The following is a 20,163-nucleotide window of genomic DNA, read 5'->3' on the forward strand; positions in this document are numbered from 1 at the left end:
CAGGCCGATGAAAAGGCCAAGATGTTTCTAAAAATGAAAATCCTGAATTGCTGAATGGCCACAAAAAACCTCCTGCCTCAAAATCTGCAGCAAGACTGGAGACAGCACCATGGGGAGATGACCTCATAACTGCCACTGTGGAGCTTTTCAAACCCTCTCAGAAGGCAGCAGAGACCCAGCCCAGTGATGTGGAGGGTGGTTCTCACTGCAGGGTCTGCAGTCAGTCAGCTCAGGGCTCTGTGCTGCAGCCCTGCAGCATGGCCCAGGCTGTGCTGAAGGACACACCTGATGCAGGAGATGCTGGGAACAGCGGGGGCTCCAGACTGACAGCAGGAAAAGCTTGGTCACTGCTGTGCTTGGCTGCAGAGGAGCTCCCAGGGGACTCTGAGGCTGAGGTGCTCCTTGGGGAGCAATCAGGAATTTCCACGGGGATCAGGAAGTCAGTGCCAGCTCTCAGATCCTTCCTGACCCTCACACTGATGGTGCCTGCCCTGCCCAAGGTGCAGAACAGACTGGAGAACACTCAGAGGAGGAGACAAGCGGATAACCAAGGGCCAAGAACAGCAGAGCTTACAATGGAAACACAAGTCACTCCTGTTATTTAACCAGGGCCTGGAGAGCAGGCTAGGCCAGGTCTAGAAAGGACAGAAGCTCAGTAACTTAGTCCTCCTTCACACAAGGTTATAAATAAGACCCAGTGCTCAAAGCTACAGCTGGCTAATTTTAGTCTTAATTTAGTGGAGGCAATAATTCATCAAAATAATTACCTTATGTGATTGCTGCATTTTCTGTCACTCAAAAGCAAGATTAGATGTCTCTCTAAAGCAGATCTGTGTGCAATTCAATCCTGGCAATCCTACAGAATGTGTTTCTCCAGGCAGTCCAGAGATCACAGTGGTCCCTCCTGACTTTCCTGGATTTGGGAAGACCCTAAAGTACTGTGACTGACAAGCTGTAGCAGCAAGGAGAAAATCTGGCACACAAGTCCACACACTACCACAATGCACCATCACAACAGGGATCACATTGTCCCAGCACCATTACTCTTTCCAGGTAAAAATTCTGGTTAATAATTTGTGTATGGTATTTCTTTAGAAAGATATAGTCAGGATGGGTAGGGAACCATTTTGGAGATTCAGATGGAATTATACAGCCACCTATGGAGAAAAAACTGTCTTCACTGAACGTGTTGGAAAATGATTCCTTAACAATGGCCTGGAATTCCATACTCTGAGCAGACACCTTGGCTATGGCAAACAGGTCTTTCCACAGGAAAACCCCTCTGCTCAAACCTATCAAATTTTTAATGTGTATCTTTATACACACAAACAGGTGGAGCCTGTTGTTAAAACACTGTGGGATCAGACTGGGAAAAGCACCTGAACTCACAGATTTCTCTCACTGAACTGGTGGAAACAAAGATACACCATCCAACTGGAATCTGGAGCTGTTTTCTTCCTGGCTATGCAGGTTCTGTGAGTGGAAACCAGCTGTATTACCAAAATGGCAGCTGCCTCAATGAAACACTGCATTTAAGCACTTTGGATGAATAAATTGTATCCAGTGTGCATCCAATACAGAAAGCAACTGAGCAGCAAGCCTTGATGAACCTGAGCATCTCAGGTGTCAGGGTGGGTCTGTCTGTCCCCTGGAGAGCCAAAAATGATCCCAGGGATAGAAAGGCCCATCCCACAGACCCTGAGAAGGGAGCAAGGCCCAGAGGTGACAGCCAGCTTCCATCACGAAGGTTATAGGGAAGTTCATGGCAATGAGAGAGGTGTGTGGCCAGGCTGGCAAGTCAATCCACAGGTCAGCAGCAGGATCAGCTCTGGTGAGGTTAACCAGGACCAGTGATCCTCAGCGAGGTCCAGGGTGTCCAGACAGGTTTGACTGACATCAAGGTGAGAATTCAGTTGTGGGTTGGGGTACAAACCCATGGGACCCACAGCCAGGCATGTGCACGTGCACAACTGAACTGAGACCAGCATCCTACAGAGCACCTCAGGCAGGTGTGTGGCTCAGAGCAGGGCTGGAGCAGGAGTGTGGCTGTGGGCACAGCCCCATGTGGGGCTGCTCAGGGCCTTTCAGAGCTCTGGGTACACTCAGGGCCCTGACATGACTTTAGATTTCAATCCTGGAAGCAGAGCCATGGAGGGCTGTGCTGGTTTTAGGGCTCTCTCCCCATACTTCCATGACCCAGGAGTCTGAGGCTCTATCTGCAGGTACCAGGCAGAGGTGAATGAACACCCCTGAACCTGACTCACCAAGCTCAATCCCACTCCTGGTGCATTCATAACCAGTTCACATCCCAGGTGCCCCAGGTCTTCTCTGCACTGTAAACTCATCACAGAGTCACAGAATGCCAGATTGCTATGGGTTGGAATGAACCTAAAAGATCATCTTGTCAACCCCCCTGCTATGGGCAGGGACCCGGGCTGCTCCAAGCCCTGTCCAGCCTGGCCTTGGGCACTGCCAGGGATCCAGGGGCAGCCACAGCTGCTCTGGGCACCCTGTGCCAGGGCTTGCCCACCCAATTCCTAACTGGATACTCAGAATTTCTTCCCAAAATCCCATCTAACCCCATCATCTAACAGTGTGAAGCCATTCCCTCTGTTCTGTCACCTCATGCCCTGAACAGTCTCTCTCCATCCTAAACAATGCCAACAGCCCAGCCCCAGCAAACGTGGTTCAATCAGCTCCATCTCACAGAGCAGCCAGAGCCTGAAGGAGGGCAGGAACATCTCAGAACCCTCCTCCATGAATCTTCACTCAGAAATGTTTCTAAAACTGGGACAATGAATGTGCCTACTATCCACTTTTATTTTTAGGAAACGGCCTCTGACAGCCTTCTTCAAAAGAGTGAATATGTTGACAGAAACAGCATAACAATATTATTTTTAAGAGTTGTAGCCCAGTTCTAATCTTATGAAAAAGCCCCTACTCCTCATTCAGAAAAGGGAACTTTGGAAGGAGACATTTGGCATTAACAATTCCAGGGAAGCTCACAGGAGAGCTCTTTTCCAGACAGCAGCTATCCAGCAGCTCAGACCAGAAATTATCCTGCAAGATGCTATTGAAGCTGCAGGATATAATTCCTTGTTTTACCCATTTTCAATGACTTTTCATTCATTATGACAGAAAACCAGAAACAGGCTCTGGAAGGGAAGCTTGCACTCCAGCAGAGTCCCAGACAGCTGAACTGGTGATGCCGAACGCTTTCCTCACCCATTTCTACTATGACTGATTTTTCAGCATTTGCCTTATAATCAGAAGAATGAGACCAGGGTAAAGGCACAGTCTCAGCTTTACTTCTTCTGACTGCAAGGACCAACGAAAAGCCAGCTATGCTTTTCAAACAGCTGCCTCACAGGACCTTGGATTTTGGGAAGAACAGAGTCTGAGCAGCAGAAAGGTGTGAGGATGTACTGGCCAGCCTGCCTTGGGAGATCATCATGCCCTCTCCCATATCCTCATCAGGGTTAGTGGCTTGTCATTGAAAATCATAAATCTTAGGTCATGGGAACTAGGAGAGGAAAAAAGAGGTTAAAAAAAAAAAGGAAAAAGAAAAGTTTATGGGGAGGGGGTTAAACCTTAGGAAAATATTATCTTGATCTGATCTTGAGTGTCCTCACAGTTAAAGATACTTGAAAGGACTGGAAACCCATCTGCCCAGCTCAGGGCCTTCTGATCCAACCTGCAGCAGGGGCAGCTTCTTTTCTTTTGCTGCAGAAATGATAGTGCAAGAATGGCTTCAGGCCCAGCACTCAGAATATGCCTCCTACTGCAGAACTGGGGCAGGGCCTGGGGGGAGCCACTGGAACTGTAGGGCCCACTGCAGGCACACTCCTCCCAGACAAACACAGCTGGGGTTTCTTTTCTGCTGGAGAGCCTGGACCAGAACCAGCAGCTCAGCTATTGCTACAGTTGGTTGGGAAGGTGGAAGACATCAGTGGCAATAAATCACCTTGAAATGGGAAGCACTGGGAAGGTAAAAATTAGCTAGAGCTGAGCAAAGCTCAGTGCTCACTGCACACTGCTCCTGAGCTCTCTGCAGGGGGAGCAGGGACCCCAGAGCCCTGCTGTCCAAGGGCTCCTCTGTGGCAGGAGATGGACCCACTGCTGGCCACCAATGTTTTCAGCCCTCAGGCTGAAAACACCTCGGTGAAGAGGTCGAGCTTCCATGGGCAGGCAAGCCAAGCACTGGAGCAGGTCCTTCAGCAGATGGCAGATAACAAGATTAGCTTTGTGATGTTGATGTAGGACACGTCTTTTATGCCCTGCACCTTCTACCATGGTCCATATCCAAGCTGCAGAGAACCTGCATGGCACCTGTCAAGAGCCAGCAAACCTTAAAAGTGACACTCTGGTGGACCATGTTCCCATAAACCCAAGGGTGCCTCGCGACAATCCCTTAAAAATGCGATTCCCGGGGATTTTGGGGTGGACGCGCCCCCTGGCGGCTGCAGCTGCAGGCTGATGAGCTCGGCTCGTCCCTCATCCCATCCCTCATCCTCCTCTCCATCACTGCAAACCCTGGAGCAGCACACCCCGGGCACCCAGCAAAGCTCAGGGCAGAGCTGGGAAGGGAGCAGGAAGTTCAGCTGTAAAGAACTTCTCTGCAGACTTTGAAAGTATTCAAATCCAGCAGATAGCAAAGATTTCTCTCAATGTGTTTAGTAAAATTTTGCACTGAATTCCACTGAACTGTTTGTTAAAGTCTCCTCCCCTCTGTGTGGGGAGTGCAGACCACAGTGCTGTGCAGTTTGTTGACAACTGCCTTGTCCTGAGATCCATGAAACAAATCACTTATTGAGTGTGATTCAGTAGCAAGCTGCTGAGATCACTTAAATTATTTTGAAACCAGTTTTAACTCACTGCCTGAAACAATTCCCCAGAAGCTCATAGAAAGATGCTTCTTCTCTAACATGTATGTTCAGTTGTTATTTAGGGGAGTATAAAAATGTTGTGCATCTCCTCAGTTAAACAAGAGCCTAAACCATCAACCCCACAAGGAACATGTGTAGAATTCCATGGGCTGAGGTAGGAGCTCAGAGACATTCCAGACCTAACAGTGAACTGTGAGAAGGGATCCCAGCTCAGCTCTGCAGTGCTCAGCACATGATCTGTGTCCTGCTCACTGTAATCCCACAGCTCCAGGGGAAGGATCCCCAAGAGGGGAGTCTGTCCTGGCAGGCTGGTGCTCCCCAGGGCCCTGGAGGTGCCAGCCTGCAGAGGGCCAGCCCTGCAGCAATACTCACTGATGGGGGCGTGCAGAGCCACATGCTCTTGGTAGGGAGTGTAGTACTTGTACTGCTTGCCACAGAACTCACAGGTGTAATTGCCAGTTTCTGTGAAATGAACAAGGACAAAGGTCAGGCAGGAGGCCAGCCCTCTTACACAACCCTCAGTTCCTTTTTACAGAGAAGCTGGTCAGGTCACACAAACATTCTTCATGCATGTGGAATTTGCCTGCCCTGTAATCCACACGTCCTTTTCCCATGAAAGGAAACAGTTCAAAACAGAGGGATGGACCATGCATAAGAAGTCCAGCAGAACTGAACAAACTTCAGAAGATTACCCCAAAATTACAAGTGTGCAAAACAAGGGAGAGAATCCAGTTCTAAAGTCTGTATTACAGGTGACACAGATCAGTTCCTCTGGTTACAGAAGGTCTGGGATGGACAACAGGAATAGTCAGACCAGGAAACAAACAGTCAGGTTCAAGTATTAAAGAACTTTTATTTGGGATTGTGGAGTTCTCTTGCAGGAGAAGGGGCTTGGAGTAACTGTGCTCATTCCTGCTTTGGGGATAATGGAAATAATGGAGTGTAACCACACACTGGCACTTCCTCCTCTTGCCAGTGCTGGGAGTACAGAACTGGCAGCAAGCTGCAAGATGAAGGAAAATCCATGGATAAACAAATTATTCCAAAATGGAAAATTCAGGGAAATGCTTTGGCAAAATCTGGTGTTCTCTCCGTTTCCTTCCGCTCTGTTTGAGGACCCACCACAAAGGCAGTGTGAATGAATCACCTGCCAGCTCTCAGTGCACCTTCAAGCCCTCTCTCATCCCTGCCAGTCTGCTTTTCCCTGAACTCCCCTCCCCTTCTCTTTGCAGAGCTCTTGAGCAGAACACATCACAAAGCTGCAGTTCTTAGGGCCAGGGCTGTTGGTGTTTGATGCTCCTTTGAGCCTGAACATACCTGTGAGTACCCAAATCCCAGCCCTGCTGTGTAACAGTGCTTCCTGCTTTCTCTAGAGGTACTGGAACCAAAGGCAGTGAACCCCTGAGCTTTCCTTTTTATTTGAAACAAAAGTAACTCTTACTTGGCCCAATCTTCTGGAAGGGTTCAGGCTCCTCCTCCTTCACCTCATCAGCGGCGATGACGGCCTGGTCGTAGGGGTCTGCAAGAGAACAGAACCAGAGGACAGCTGACAACACCTCAGCTTTGCCTTCTACAGCTGCATGGGCACTGAATGCTCCTGCACCTGTAATCACATTTCCATCTGTAACAGGATTGGAAAACAGGAATGATAAACCAGTGACCCCTCTGTCTGACTTGTCCCTCCTCCTCTTCCTCAGGTGCCCCAGGATTACCCCTGCTCCCAGCCCACTAACAGGCCTTGTGGGAATTAATGTTTAAAAAATGCAGAGAAAAACTGAATGAACACATTGCAAAGTCGGATCCATATTTCCTGATTTTCTTCCAGGGAATCTCCCCTCTAATGCTGCTGAACTGGCTGACAGTGGGCACGGCAATGCAGTCTGCAGGCACATCACCTATCAAATACCAGCCTGGGATTTCTACCAGCTAACAGCACAGCTAGCAACAAATCACAACCCAACCCACTTTAGAGAAGAATTCGGTGCATGCCTTGAACAATTTACAAGATCACTACAGACAGGAAACACCTGCTTCTTTGATTGTCTGAAGCCTGACCAAGCGTATGTGCAACAAAAGCCTGGTATCTGCTAGGGCTGGGCATCAACCTACTGGCTGTAGACACTGGGGAGGGAGAGAGGATGCTCCCTGTCCCACTGCAATCCCTGACAGAACTCTTTGACTCTTACAAGTTCAGAATCGACCTGCTGTGTCTGAACTACTGAATGCTCGAAAAGGTTTGTGAAATAAAGCACACAAAGGAGCTCGGCTTACCTGCCCGGTTTTCTGGGGCCCCTTCCACACTAAAAACTAACACAGAATAGAAGAAGGAGGGGAAGAAACAGAACAGAAATTAAATCCTCTCAAATGGTCTTGTTTTCCTCCTGCATTTCACATACTGCTGCAGCACATTTCAGCCCCACTGAACAAACCAGGCTTTGTGCCCCAGTTCCTCCTCTTCCAGCAGCATCCTCACAGGACCTGGTTGAGCATGCCCAGCCCTAATACACACAGATGCTCAAGGCCTTTGTTCTGACCCTGACACGGCTCCAGGTGGAGTTCAGGTGCACAGGTGCCTCACCCCTGCATGTGCTGGAACACAGCAGCCCCAGGGAGGAGCTGGGACACTCCTTGCACACACATGGAGCCTTTACCAAGCCTTCTTGTGGCCCTCGGCAGAGCTCCCTGAGACATTTCTCACTGAGGCAGCCACATTCCCCTCACAGTGACTGTCAGTGCCACTAATTTTCTTCTGGCTCCCCACAGGAGGAAGGGAGCTGGCAGTGGTGCCCTACAGGAGAACACTGGCTGTCCTTAGAGCACGTTCAGATGCCCACACATTCCAGGTAAACACAACCATTTTTTTTGGACAACCATGTGAAAAAACACTTGCTTTTCTGAGACAGCCCAGCCATTCAAAACCTGCTGCTCTCCAAGCAGCCTCTTTCTAGAACTCTCCTTGGCTAAGTGAGGAGCAGTACTGTCAGGCTTGCAGCACACACAGGGAAGGTCTGGAGTATTTGTGGCCTCCCAGGTGAGTAGCTTTAGATATTCAGTAAGCAGGGGGTAAGCCAGCATGTTGATATTTCATTTTCCCCAAGGCAGAATAAAGAAACACTGCTTCTGTCCAAGTGTCACCAGCATAGGCCACATATACAGTCACGCCTTAAGGGCCACCAACTTCATCACAGTCATCAAGAAAAATGAAAGTTCCCAACTCTGAAATCTGAAGTACTTCACAGAGAAGTATGTTGGGAACAAACCTGTAAATTCAGAAACCAAAAAGCAACCAACTTCTTCCCAGCAAATAATCAGGCTGACCATTTACCTTGAGGTGCTCAGTCTCAGGATCTCCATCCTAACCATGAACCTCACTGCAGACACACTGCAAGGTCCCCTGGTCCCAGCACAGGTGTTGTTTTTATGCACACAGAGAGAATCAGGCACAGCAAACTTCTTCCTGCAGTGCCTGTGGACTGTGCCTCCATGGCACAGACAGGTGACCCATGCAGTGCCACGTCCTGCACAGCACAGGCCACATGCTCCTGCAGAGCCACATTTTGCTCCCCCAAAGACTTCCAGCCTAGTTCAGGTGTCTGAGTGTCAAAACATTACTCACCATCCACGGCATGTAGGTCTCTGTGCTCTTGGAAGCAGCTATAGTATTTATATTTTTTCCCACAGATGTCACACGTGTACCTAAAATTGTCTGTAGGAAGAAGAAAACAGATCAATTTAGAAACTCTGAGGTGAAAAGCAAGCACTCCAACTACACTGGTCAATCAGACACAATCATGCACTGACACATCCCACGTGCTCTGTCAGGTCTCTAAGGCACACAAACAACCACTGCAACACTGTTCCCCCTGCCCCACACTCTATGGCTTGGGGCATATTCTGATTTATTTCCTCTACAGAGAGCTCTGCTCTCCAGGGCAGACCCCCACAGCAATGAGGATCCAGGGCAGCAGGCCCTGCTGGCATCTTGTTTGGAAGTTCAGGGCTCAGCAAGTTCAGGGACAAGCAGCTGTTGGTCAGGATGGGGACAAAGGGGCAGAACTAAGCACAGAGCTGATATAAACTGATAGAAACCAAAGCCTTAATATACCAACTTTAACATAGGCTGGATGTGAGCACACTCCTGCTTCTCACTGCTGCTCTTTACTGATTCCCATCTGCACCCAGGATCTGTCAGAAGCAACAAACCCAGGAGACCAACAACCCAAGGCACCCAGGACAGTAAGGTGCTCAATGAAGGGAGGACTGATGAAGCTTGGTTTCATATCCATCACTTCATCCCAGCATCAACCAACCCTTCACCACAGCTGTGTGGGGCAGACAGATGTAAAACATCTCCAAGTGTTTACTAATCTGGTTTGTTCTGAATGGGGATCAGTGTCTTTAGCTCAGCTATCACTTTAGCTCAGCTATCACATCAGTGTATGAGGAAGATTTCCTGGTCAGCTTGGTGGGGTGCTTCCCCCTCTGCTGCCTGACACACGCTGGGGTGCATTTCCTGAGCAGTCACCCCACCTGTCAGACAACCCCAGGCCAATGGCTTGGTGCTATGAGCCCACAGCAAAGTGGCAAACATAATAAAGTCCAGGGCAAACACAGTGGAACACACTGGTTTGTACAGCTACAAAGGATCTTGAAACCAGTGTGTTTCCTTCCCAGCAGGAGCAAGGAGTGCAGGCAGCAGCTCCCAGAGCTCCACAGAGGACCTACCATTCAGGGAGCTCCCCTGCAGCAGTGTAGCTGTATCCATGTATCCCTACTATCAGCAAAGTTAAAGCTTTGTTTTTACCTCTTCCATGCTGTGTTCAAACACACCAGACTGTGTACATTAAGTAAGCTTTCATTTTACTTCTCCATTACTTTACTTTTAAAATTACTCCCTATTTTAAGCTATGATATATTGGTACAGTGTAATCACTCACTTGGGTTCACTGCTCAGTCCAGCAGCACGTAGGGCTCAGCACTAAATAAAGGACCACTGTCACCCTTTATTCAAAGAGACTGTAGAAGCCATGATGATCTAGCAGAGAAAATTGCCAAATCTAAACAGTGTTAAACAGCTGGGCACTGGAACTTTACTTCTGTCACTAAAAAAATATTTGTATCTTAATCAGAGCACAGCAGGGCAAAACTGGAGTTAAGGGGTTTTTAGAAGTCTAGGCTGGACAAGCAAGGAGAAAGGACTCTCTGCACAGACAGTGCATGGCTTGAGGGAGAGGAGGAGGAGCAGCAGAACACACCTGTAAGAACATTCCAGGGGCAGAAGCACTGGCAAGTCACACTGAACTGTGTTTGTTCCATTATGTGATCTTGTGCAGGCTCCTTCCATGGCCACAAAACAGTGCTGAGGGTCTCCCTCTACCCTGGGCCTTCTCCCACAATGAAAAGGATCAATGATTGCTGCTGAGTATCTGTGTAGCTGTTGCAAAACCTCCCCAGACAATTAGCACAGTCAATTAGCAAGTCAAGTAGCAGAGACTCCTAACTTGGCATCAGTCCCAGCTCGATGGGTGTCCCCAAACCAAGAAACCAACCTCCTTTTTGAAGTGGAATGAGCTCTACAGGACCAACTGAAGATTAAGTCTTCAAAGCAGCCCCAAAGACCAGGCACTTTTCATGTTGAGAGAACAAACTATTATGAACTTAGTTTGGAAGAGCTCAGTAAATAATAAGACTTGTTAGAATAGAAGAAAACTAACTGACACACCATTTCACAGGGCCAGGCACGGCTACCTGTGGTCCCTGTCACACAGGGGGATCTTACTGTCCCCAGCACAGCCCATGCTGGGTGTGGGCACTTCTTCCCTTGGCAGTGCAGAGAGCATGGAACACGTAACAAGTGTAACAGCACAGCCTCAGAGAACAGGGGCTTGCTGATGTTGTTAGGGGACTGTCCCCACAGGCAAAGGCTCTCCAGGGATTACAGAGAAGTAAGAATTTGTTCCAGCTGGTTCAGCTTGGCACTGATCTCCTGGGCTCTGTAGGAGAGAGCACCCAGCAAGGAGTAGCCAGCCTCAGAGACAGGAGCTTTACAGAGCATTCACAAAGGGCTGTCCATGTGCAGCCAAGCTTTACCTCTCTGAACAGCAGTCCCTGCTGAGGCTGCTCCCAAGAGTCAGATCCACCCCATCCCTAGCCAGCACAGCCATCTCTGCTGACAGTCTTCCAACACACCCAGCACCGATCCCAGCAGACACTGCTTTCTCAGCAAGAATCTCCCTGGGCAGAACCAGCCCTGCAGTACCACTTAGAATCACAGAATCTCCTGGGCTGGAAGAGACCCACAAGGATCAGACCCCAACAATCTCAGAGCATTGTCCAAACGCTTCTTGAGCACTGTCAGGCTGTGTCCACAGGGAACCTGTCCCAGGGAAGTTTTCTTACTGTGGGTTATAACTCCTACCCCAAGGTATCCAGCTGGGGCACAATATCAGTACCTGTAACACTGCCATGGGAAGAGCTGCAAGGGACTCCAGATGCTCAGGTGTGGCTGCAAACCCACACTGAAACCATCCCAAAACCTCTGCAGAGGTGGATCCAGACAGCTAACACTACCTAGGCAAGTTTGCTCAGATTCAAAGTCTCTGCTGTCATCAGGGGCTGCACCTTAAGGCTCCCCCCAAAGCACAACCATACCAGCAGGCACTATCAGGGCAGGGAAGAACACTTGGGGTCAGTGCTGGCCCTTACTGGTATTCAAATCCTTGCTGCCAGCTGAGCAATGACCCTGCTGCAAACACAGACCTTCAAAATGCTCCAAAGACATCTGCTCAAACCCCAGACTCCTCTTTGTCCTTCATGCTCAGGAGCCTTTCCAACAGGAGCAGGGATTCCAGAGAGAGGTCTAGTGAGTACCAGCTGTACTTATTTAATCAGCTCACAATTCATCTTTAACACACAGGCAACTTAATAAACCTTAAGAGAGAACCTTATCTTGCTAGTAGTAGAAAAGGCAAGGCACAGCCTCATTACAAGGCAGCTCCTCAAGCTATGAAGGACTGGCACACTCAGATGGCAAATCAGCAGGTTTTTCAAGTCCCCCAAGAAATAACTCCATAGGGTCTGAAAGAAGTTTTGACCACTCTGCTTGCAAGCGGACCCCAATAAAGGAGAGAGAATGAGCTGCTCTTCTCTCCCATCTCCAGGAGCTGCTGCCAGCTGGCTCCAGTGGTGTGTCCAGCACTCACTGAGACTGGCTGAACTCTGTGCCCCAGGGCTGAGCTCAGCTCTCTTCCCAGATCCTGCATTCAAGATTTGGAGAATTTTTGTTCGTTTGATTCACATATTCCCCAGAGAAGGAAGCACATATTTCATTTTGGCAGGAAAGAGAAGGCAGAGAACACTTGCCCAGCAGTGGCAGCCAAAACGAGACACTTCTTTCCTTAGGACACTTGGCCTCAGTGGATTTTGCTTCAGAAACCCAGGAAGGGAATAAAAGCAATCAGAAATGTGTTGAAAGGTCAGGAGTTCTGTATCACTAAAAATACAGCTAGAAATACAGATCACCTAACCCGTCCTCCTAAGTGCAGGAATACCACAAAAGCTGGGTACAAACTGATTCCCACTGGGCTCCAAGAGCTCTGCACAGCATCCCAGAAACCCAGACTGGAAACAGCCCTATCCAGCTGACATCCCTGCAGTGCTGCCAGCACAGCCCACAGAGTCCCAAACGATGGGCTCTCCCCACAGCAGCTTCAGGAGCTCCTCAAGGACCTGTCCAAGGTGAAGAACAATTTTCACCTGGCCCAGAATTCACACTGAGCTTTCAAAAGGCAGAAGCCATAAAAGGTACTTTATAGAGCAGCTCTCAGCTACTGGCACTCAGCAGACACCCTGGAATCCTATTGATCCCACTCTGGCAGAGCACTACAGGAACAGCTGTCTAGCAGGGACAGTCTCCACATGTGGAAGGGCAAAACTGCTGAATGTAAACAGATCACAACAGCCTTCTGAATTCTTCCTAACATCCAGAAGTGCTGCAGGTCCCAGTCAGGATAAAAGCAAGAAGATTAGAAGAGAGCAGTCTGGACAGCACTGCTTGTCCTGCTCCATGATCAGGGTGGCTCCTTTGCACCAGCAGGTTTGGGAAAGGCAAAGGAAGCACCCAACATAAGGAATTCTATTCTAAATCCTACATTCTATGACAATTCCACATAACTCATTCACCTTGGTAAATGAGGTTTCCCAACATAAACTCCAGGTGGGGCACTGGATTTCTTACAGGTGCAATACATTTATGTCACCTCTCTATTTGAGGCTGTGATGTTTCTGGCCCCAAAAAAGGCTTTCTGAGTGGTGTTTAAATGACCACAAGGGATCAGCATCACCCCTCCAGCTTTGGCCAGTGGATCACAGGACAGTTGATGACTTGGTCTGATCCTTGGTTTCACATTCCTTGTTTCCTGAAAATCTGCTGGCAGATGCTCAAGTCCTGCTGGGACAAACCCAGAGGGCTGGAGCTGGGGAATGGCTCTGTGGCAGTGCCTGGAAAAAGCATCACCTTTCCTGGGATATCTGCCTCACAGGAAGGAACCATGAGCAACACCAGCACTCTTCAGGAAGAGCCAGCCCCCATGACTAATCCACCTGATGCAAAGAAACAGGAAAGGATGGCATTTTCTGAGGAACATGCTGCATGCTTCCCACTGGGAAACACCTCTCCAAGCTGTGTCCAGGGCACACTCTACCTGAGCAGCCTCCCTGGAAGACCCAGAGTGCAGCTAATGCTTCCTCACAATACATCAGGGAAAAAAACAAAACATCTGGGACCCTCACTTGTTTCTGTGGATTCCACCCAGGGCAGCACAAAGACAGCTCTGGAGAGAGGCTTCTTCTCCCTTTCCGCAGCCAGAGGGGCACCTAGATGGAAAGGAACACATTTATGGCTTCCTAAGCTGGCAGAACATTCCCCGCGCAGGCTCACAGACAATTCCTTTGACCTGAGCCTTTGGCATCTTTTGAGGATCCCTTCCAGACTGGCAGTGAGGAGAGGCAGAGTCAGGGCTGGAGACAGGAGCACAGACCCCCCTCTCCTCCCCACTGGAACTGTGCCTTGCACACAGGTTACAGCTTTACAGAGGCATATACAGCCAGGGACAGAGCTGCCAGTAAAATCAGCTTCAATTTACATCAGAACTCTACTTAAAGGTGTCTAATGGCAAAATTCCTTGAAAAGGGAGCAGGACTGAGCCCAAAGTCAGCAGCAAACCCTTAAGAGGATTAAAGTACCCAGAGTTACATTAGTAAGGATTAAATAATAATAATAAAATCCAGAGTTCTGGAAAGGACAGAAACCCTCTCACACAAAGGCACAAGCCAGATCCTAAATGGGGGTAAGGAAAAAAATTTTCCCTGTGGGCAAACTATTCCAAGATTACTCAGTTCACAATAATTTATTTCTTTCCCACAAACATTTGGCCTCTGTCAGGAACACAGGAGACATTGAGGAACACACTGGATTAACACTGTGCTTCCCATGCTTCATAAAAGGGCATCCTTGGGGTGCAAACTGACAAGCCAGGAACCATCCCAAACCCTCACAGGGAGGGGTCAAATCCCCTGAAATGACCCAAAAATTGGTGCAAGGGGCTGGCTCACCTTCCAGCTGGCAAGGGGCCAAATGACAGGTGAGAGGGCATGGAGCCACAGGCTCGTACTTGCCTTCTCCATGAAGGATTCCAGGGCCGATTCCAGCTCCCGAGAAGAGCTGCTACAGGTGCAGTCGGGAGCTACAGGGTTGAATTACCTCACAGCAATTTTTAAGCTTTCAAGTTGGTGGCCAGAGGAATCTATAAATTCTGTGATACTTCATTGAAACCATGTGTCAGCTGAATGTATCACAATGGAGATTTCAATGCACACCATCCAGGCCTGGACGTAATCCTACCAGGTTTGGAAACTCGATGCCAGACTACCAGGAATTTCCCTGCAGAGGGGAATATCCTGGTTTAATTTTTGAGAGAATGACCCTTGTTCAGAATAGTCTGATGGTCAGAAACTCTATTATTTTTTTAAAAAATGTTTTGGGGAAAAGGTGTTTTGGACACTACTTACTGGATGCTGAGAGACATTCTCAGGATGTTACACATCAAAGAATTTCCTTCTCCCTCAGTTAAAAGTTTTCTCAGGTTGAATCCAAACAGACAGCAAATATCAGCCATTTAAAGCAAAAATATTAATATTTTGCAATTATCCCCCAAATCAGCATCAGGGAGCAGGATATTGAGGCTCCATGATAGAATTCAGACACATGAGACAACATAACAACATGAGCAGATCCTGTCTCATCCTGCCTCATTCTGGTGTCACTTCAGGGCAGGACAGGGTTCTTTTTTTGTAAATTCAAAGTGTAAACAAGGATAAGGTAAAGAATGGTCTAATCAGCATCTTAAGGTGTTACTCCCAGCAATCTGACAATGACTACCTCAATTTACACAATTAAAAAAACAGCTGTGCTTGAACCTACATAACCTGTAAATGAGGAAAGATTTATCTTTCTATCAATAAGGATCTGAAGTTCCATCTCAAGTGAAGAAGTCCATTCAACCCACACTGTGGAGTTCTACATAACACACAATAAAGACAATTTCATTTTAAAGCCCCTTCTGGAGTAAAAATGGTTTGGCTGGGAACACACCATTCATCTGTCTCACAATTGCTTGGATTAAATGATGTAGCACTGAGAGTTTCATAAAAGAAAAGCAAACCTCGTCTATCTGTTTCCTACTAATTTGTCCAGGACTAGAAATTTTGTTCATACTGTGATTTCCAGATGGGAATTCACGTGGATTATCACTGCCTGGCTTCCAAAGTGGAAAGAAGTGCTAGTTAAATGACTGAGCAGCATTGAAGAAGAGGTCCTGACTCCATAAAACCTCTTAATGAACAAAATGAAATTAAATTAAGCCAGGGGGATGCAGGACCCTCCTCCCCACAATCACCTGAGGCAATCAAGAACATCAACCCTGCTTAGGCTGGAAGGAGAAGGTGTCGGGAAGGTGACCCCTGTATTCCTCTGCCTTTCTGGTTAGGAAGATGCTTAGGAGGGAAGCTACTGAGAATTCAAATACTTAAAATACTGAAGGTGTATGGGTTTGTTTGCTATTCAGGTTCAGCATTGCTGAGATGCCAACAAGCAGCTGAACAGAAAAAGGTCAGGCTGAAAGAAGAATTTGGAATAATCCCGGGTATGGCTGTTGTACACCTCTTCTATTGCTAAATTCTAACCCACATTGGAAGATGGAAAGTGCCTCCTGCACTGGATATACCAGGGATGTACTTCTGCCTTCACTAAAACTCTCCTGGAATCTTGAGGACAAACTGAGGGATGACCAGAACAGTCTGGTATTACTAAAAATCTTATCCTCTTTTTATTGAAATAAATATATTTCTCTATCATTTTCCTGCCTAGAAACTTTGTAAGAGATTTGTTTCTAAATATCAACATCCAAATTTCTGTAAACATGGTCTATTTGGGCAGCATCTGAGAAAGAACTGCATATTAGCAATTTTCTATATAAGATAATCTGAAGTTCACAGAATTTTAGACAACTTGAAAGCCTCCTCTTCTAAAATCTCTGATTAAAACTACCCAGAGAGACACTGCTCCTCTCCCGAGCTATGGAACTGCAGGACTTGCAGCACATCAAACCCTCCAGTGTGTGCCCTGTTCCTGAGTACCTCTTTAGGACTTGGATGGAAACACACTGGATATCCAGGAACTGTTCCCAATTTCACCCACCTCAGACAGAGGACAGGTCACAGAACTGCAAAATATTCTGGGTTACAATGGACCAACAAGGATCATGAGTCCAGTCCTGTCCCTGCCCAGACCCCCCACCAAGCCCACCCTGGGCATCCCTGGCAGCGCTGTCCAAAGGCTCCTGGAGCTCTGGCAGCCTCGGGGCCGTGCCCATTCCCTGGGGAGCCTGGGCAGTGCCAGCACCCTCTGGGGGAAGAACCTTGCCCTGAGCTCCAGCCTGAGCTGCTCCATTTTGGGATAAGTACCTCCAATAGCTCGGGTTTTAAACTCAAAATTTGTTCACACTGCAAATCCCTGAACTAAGTTTCTTATTATTTTCTTAATTCTTCCTCTTGCACTGAAATTTATCATCCTTGGTCTCAGCTCATTGGCCACTTACATGTGCAGATCTTGTTTGGCAAATGGGAACCTAAAGAGACTTTGCCTACTTAAAACGCAAACACATTAGGAAAATAAAATCCATTTTTACAGTTCTCCCCAAGGTGCAGGAGAATTATTAAATGAGAGCACTGGGAAAATGAATCAGGCAGTTGTAAATGATTCACAGGTCACCATGGTGGCTGCACGTGGGTGTGCACACACAGAGCACTCACTGTATCACACTTTTCACTGGGGAAGTGTCAGTGAGCACAACAAAGCAACTTCCTGGGCTTTGCTCTGCTACCCCCCAGAAAGTAAAAGAAATCAAAAGTTACATTTACTTTAAGAAAACATTTATGTTGCAAATTAATCAAGAAACAGAGATGCTGAACTTCTTCCTCAACCATAAATTAACACCAGCAAACCACCTCCGCATCTTCCTATCCCTGTCAGAACTTTACAAACACCATATCCTGTATGAGCAAGGTGTGGGCAAGAAAACGTTAATTTTGACTATATTAATTTCATGGTTTAAATTCACAACCCTCTAAATGTTTTTGCACATGCAAGGCGTTAGCACTGTGCCTCCACAGTTAACATTTGCAAGGCGTATTCCAGCCCACATCCCTGCTTCTAACCTTTCACTGCTTTTCCAAATAAATTCTTTCTTAGGCTGAACTTTCTCACACTTAGTCAGAGCCCAAAGGGGAATATGTTTTTAAAAGATCAGATCAATCTTTTTTATTTATGGGATTCTGAAATATTGACTGCGTATTCCGTCTTGGGGAAAAAAAAATCCACTTTCTTTTTTTCCTCACTGTAAGTGGAGACACACACAGATGTACACCTGTGCCCAGATGGTGAGTTTGAGGGCATCTGGCTGAGAAACTGAAAAGGAAAATGTTCTGTTTGCTGCCTACAAAATCCTTAGATCCAGTGAACATTAGTGACCCCCTCCCACCAACTGTCCTGTCTTAGCCCAGCACCCAGGTACACACAATAAGTATAAGCAGCTTCAAATGGGGAAGAAGAAAGTAAATTCAGGATGTCTTTATATTAAATACATATATTTTATTAAATTTTCAAAAGTACTTCTTCTGAAGGTCATTTTGGCACCTCTTGCTACCCTATTTATCCTTAAAAGCAGTTCTTTTTAACCCTGTGACTCTGCAGCAGGTGCTGTGCATCTCTGCCTTCCTTGGGATTTGCTCCTGAGCTGCTCATCAGGCTGTGTGGTGGCATCGTGTGACAAATTCCAATGACCACATTTTGCTTCTCCTGCAGCCTGAGGGTGGTCTGAAACACCCAGATATATCCTCACCTGTGAGATGGTATTTGTGATTTTCAAAAATTACTGCCAAGCAAGAAAAGGGGGCTCAACACAACAGAAAAGCCAAGAGACACTAAGAAAAATCAGGCTGTGTTATTTGGGACAGTTGGGATTTTGTGGGATGTAGCCCAGGAGTTTCCAGTCTGTGGGGCTGGTCACAGTGAGCATTAATGTTCTCTGACAGCTGCCTCTGTTTATGCCAGGATTTCAGGCACTAGAGAAGGAGGCTGTCAGGGATGCTCTGGGCTTACAGACAGGATCTGTATGCTGGGCTCCGAAGCATCTCCCAAAATGGGGAGGCCACTGGAGAGCTGTGCAGGATGAACCTGCTGGCAGGCTCAGCACTGGGATCTGCTTTTGAGGAACAGCACAAAATCCAGCTGTGCCTCTTGAACACAACTGCAGGTACACAGAAGCAGGAAATGGAGACAGAAGGGCTGGGATCTACCAGCAAACAACCATGAGTGGTCTTCCAGCCTCCAGCAAATGTCCCTGAATTGCCTTAGGAACAACTGCTACAGCCCAGGCATGGAAGCAAGCAGAGCAGTAGAACTGGCTTGTAGTGGAGCTCTTTTTCCATGTTGTTTTCCTGCCCATCCCCCAGATGGTGTCACAGTACAGCCTGGGAGCACAGCCTGCTTTAAACTGCAGCTTGCTTGTGATGGCCTTCAAAAAAGGTGTCACCAGGGAAAACTCACACTCAACCCCCACTGTCAGCAAGCTGTCCTGATTCAGCCAGCCTGACTGACACACTGGAGATCAAGGCTCCTGAAAGCACCACATCCTGATTCTTCCCACTTTTAACAGTGCTTTATTTAAAGAACCCAGGAATGACAGGACTCTTCCCTAGAATATCAATCAGCACTGCTCCCCCAGATTCTGGAATTCTCCCCTGGAAGAACACTCATGAAGTCACAGACCACTAACCAGACACACCTGAAGTTAATGCATCAGCCATACTTTGAGATACCTTCAGCTTTTAGCAATCCTTCCTGCCCACTTCCCTGTGCATTTTCTGGTTTCTTTCCCAGGGTACAGAACTGCAATCCAAGCGTTGTGCCCAGCACTAACTGGGCTGCAAGCCCAGGGACCTGCACTTTATTTCATTGACACTCACTACTTTGTTGCCTCTGGCAAGTCACTTTCTCTCTATCCTGCTGCTTCCTGCCTGCCTAGAGAATTCCAAACTCCTCTGGGAAGTGATCCCAGGCTCAGCTAGGCAAAGGGCTTAGAACTACTATGGACTGGGAGCACTACCTGCTGTATCTGTTAACATTTGATATTTTGGCATTGAAATGCCATTGCTGAGGTGAAATGAGGCAAGTGTCATATTAATATTTGCGAGAGCAACTTCAGTTCTGCCCTGGGCTGGTCTCAGGTTGGCAGAGCACTGTGAGAAAGAGCAGCAGTGAGCAGGCAGAGCAAAGCTCCGGTGCCTACACACTCTCTGGTGAACTCCATGTGCAACCCTAAAACTCAGTTCCCCTTCAAGTTCTGCAAGCCAGTTACGGTTACTCTGAAGATGCTCCTGTACGTAAGCTCCTCTTTCCTACACAGAAAAGGATGGTACCACACTTCAACAGGCTGAATGTTCCAGCCACAGAATCAGAATCCCAGTGGAAGGGATCCCTAAAGATCACCTTGTTCCCCCCCCTGCCATGGGCAGGGACACCTCCCACTGTCCCAGGCTGCTCCAAGCCCCAGTGTCCAACCTGGCCTTGGACATTTCCAGGGTCCAGGGGCAGCCACAGCTTCTCTCTGCACCATGTGCCAGGGCCTCCCCACCCTCCCAGGGAACAATTCCTTCCCAA

The 20,163-nt window shown here is 47.8% G+C and overlaps 1 protein-coding gene across 11 annotated transcripts in view; it reads right to left on the reverse strand.

Annotated features, from left to right (window-relative positions):
* The window catches only part of ZNF618 (zinc finger protein 618), a 149,410-nt gene that overhangs the window by 33,087 nt on the left and 96,160 nt on the right, over positions 1 to 20,163 (reverse strand). For 7 of the 11 annotated variants that reach the window (XM_041406730.1, XM_041406729.1, XM_041406736.1 and 4 more), the window contains exons 7-10: positions 13,677 to 13,760; positions 8,503 to 8,592; positions 6,328 to 6,405; positions 5,259 to 5,348 (exon numbers count right to left, since the gene is read on the reverse strand). In XM_041406730.1, the coding sequence (XP_041262664.1) occupies positions 5,259 to 5,348; positions 6,328 to 6,405; positions 8,503 to 8,592; positions 13,677 to 13,760 (342 nt within the window). The remainder of the gene's footprint in view (positions 1 to 5,258; positions 5,349 to 6,327; positions 6,406 to 8,502; positions 8,593 to 13,676; positions 13,761 to 20,163) is intronic. The other 4 variants (XM_041406740.1, XM_041406735.1, XM_041406737.1 and 1 more) reach the window with 1 other exon arrangement.

This window comes from Onychostruthus taczanowskii, unplaced genomic scaffold (assembly GCF_017590055.1).
Source record: "Onychostruthus taczanowskii isolate IOZ18803 unplaced genomic scaffold, ASM1759005v1 scaffold25, whole genome shotgun sequence".
Classification (NCBI taxonomy): Eukaryota; Metazoa; Chordata; class Aves; order Passeriformes; family Passeridae; genus Onychostruthus; species Onychostruthus taczanowskii.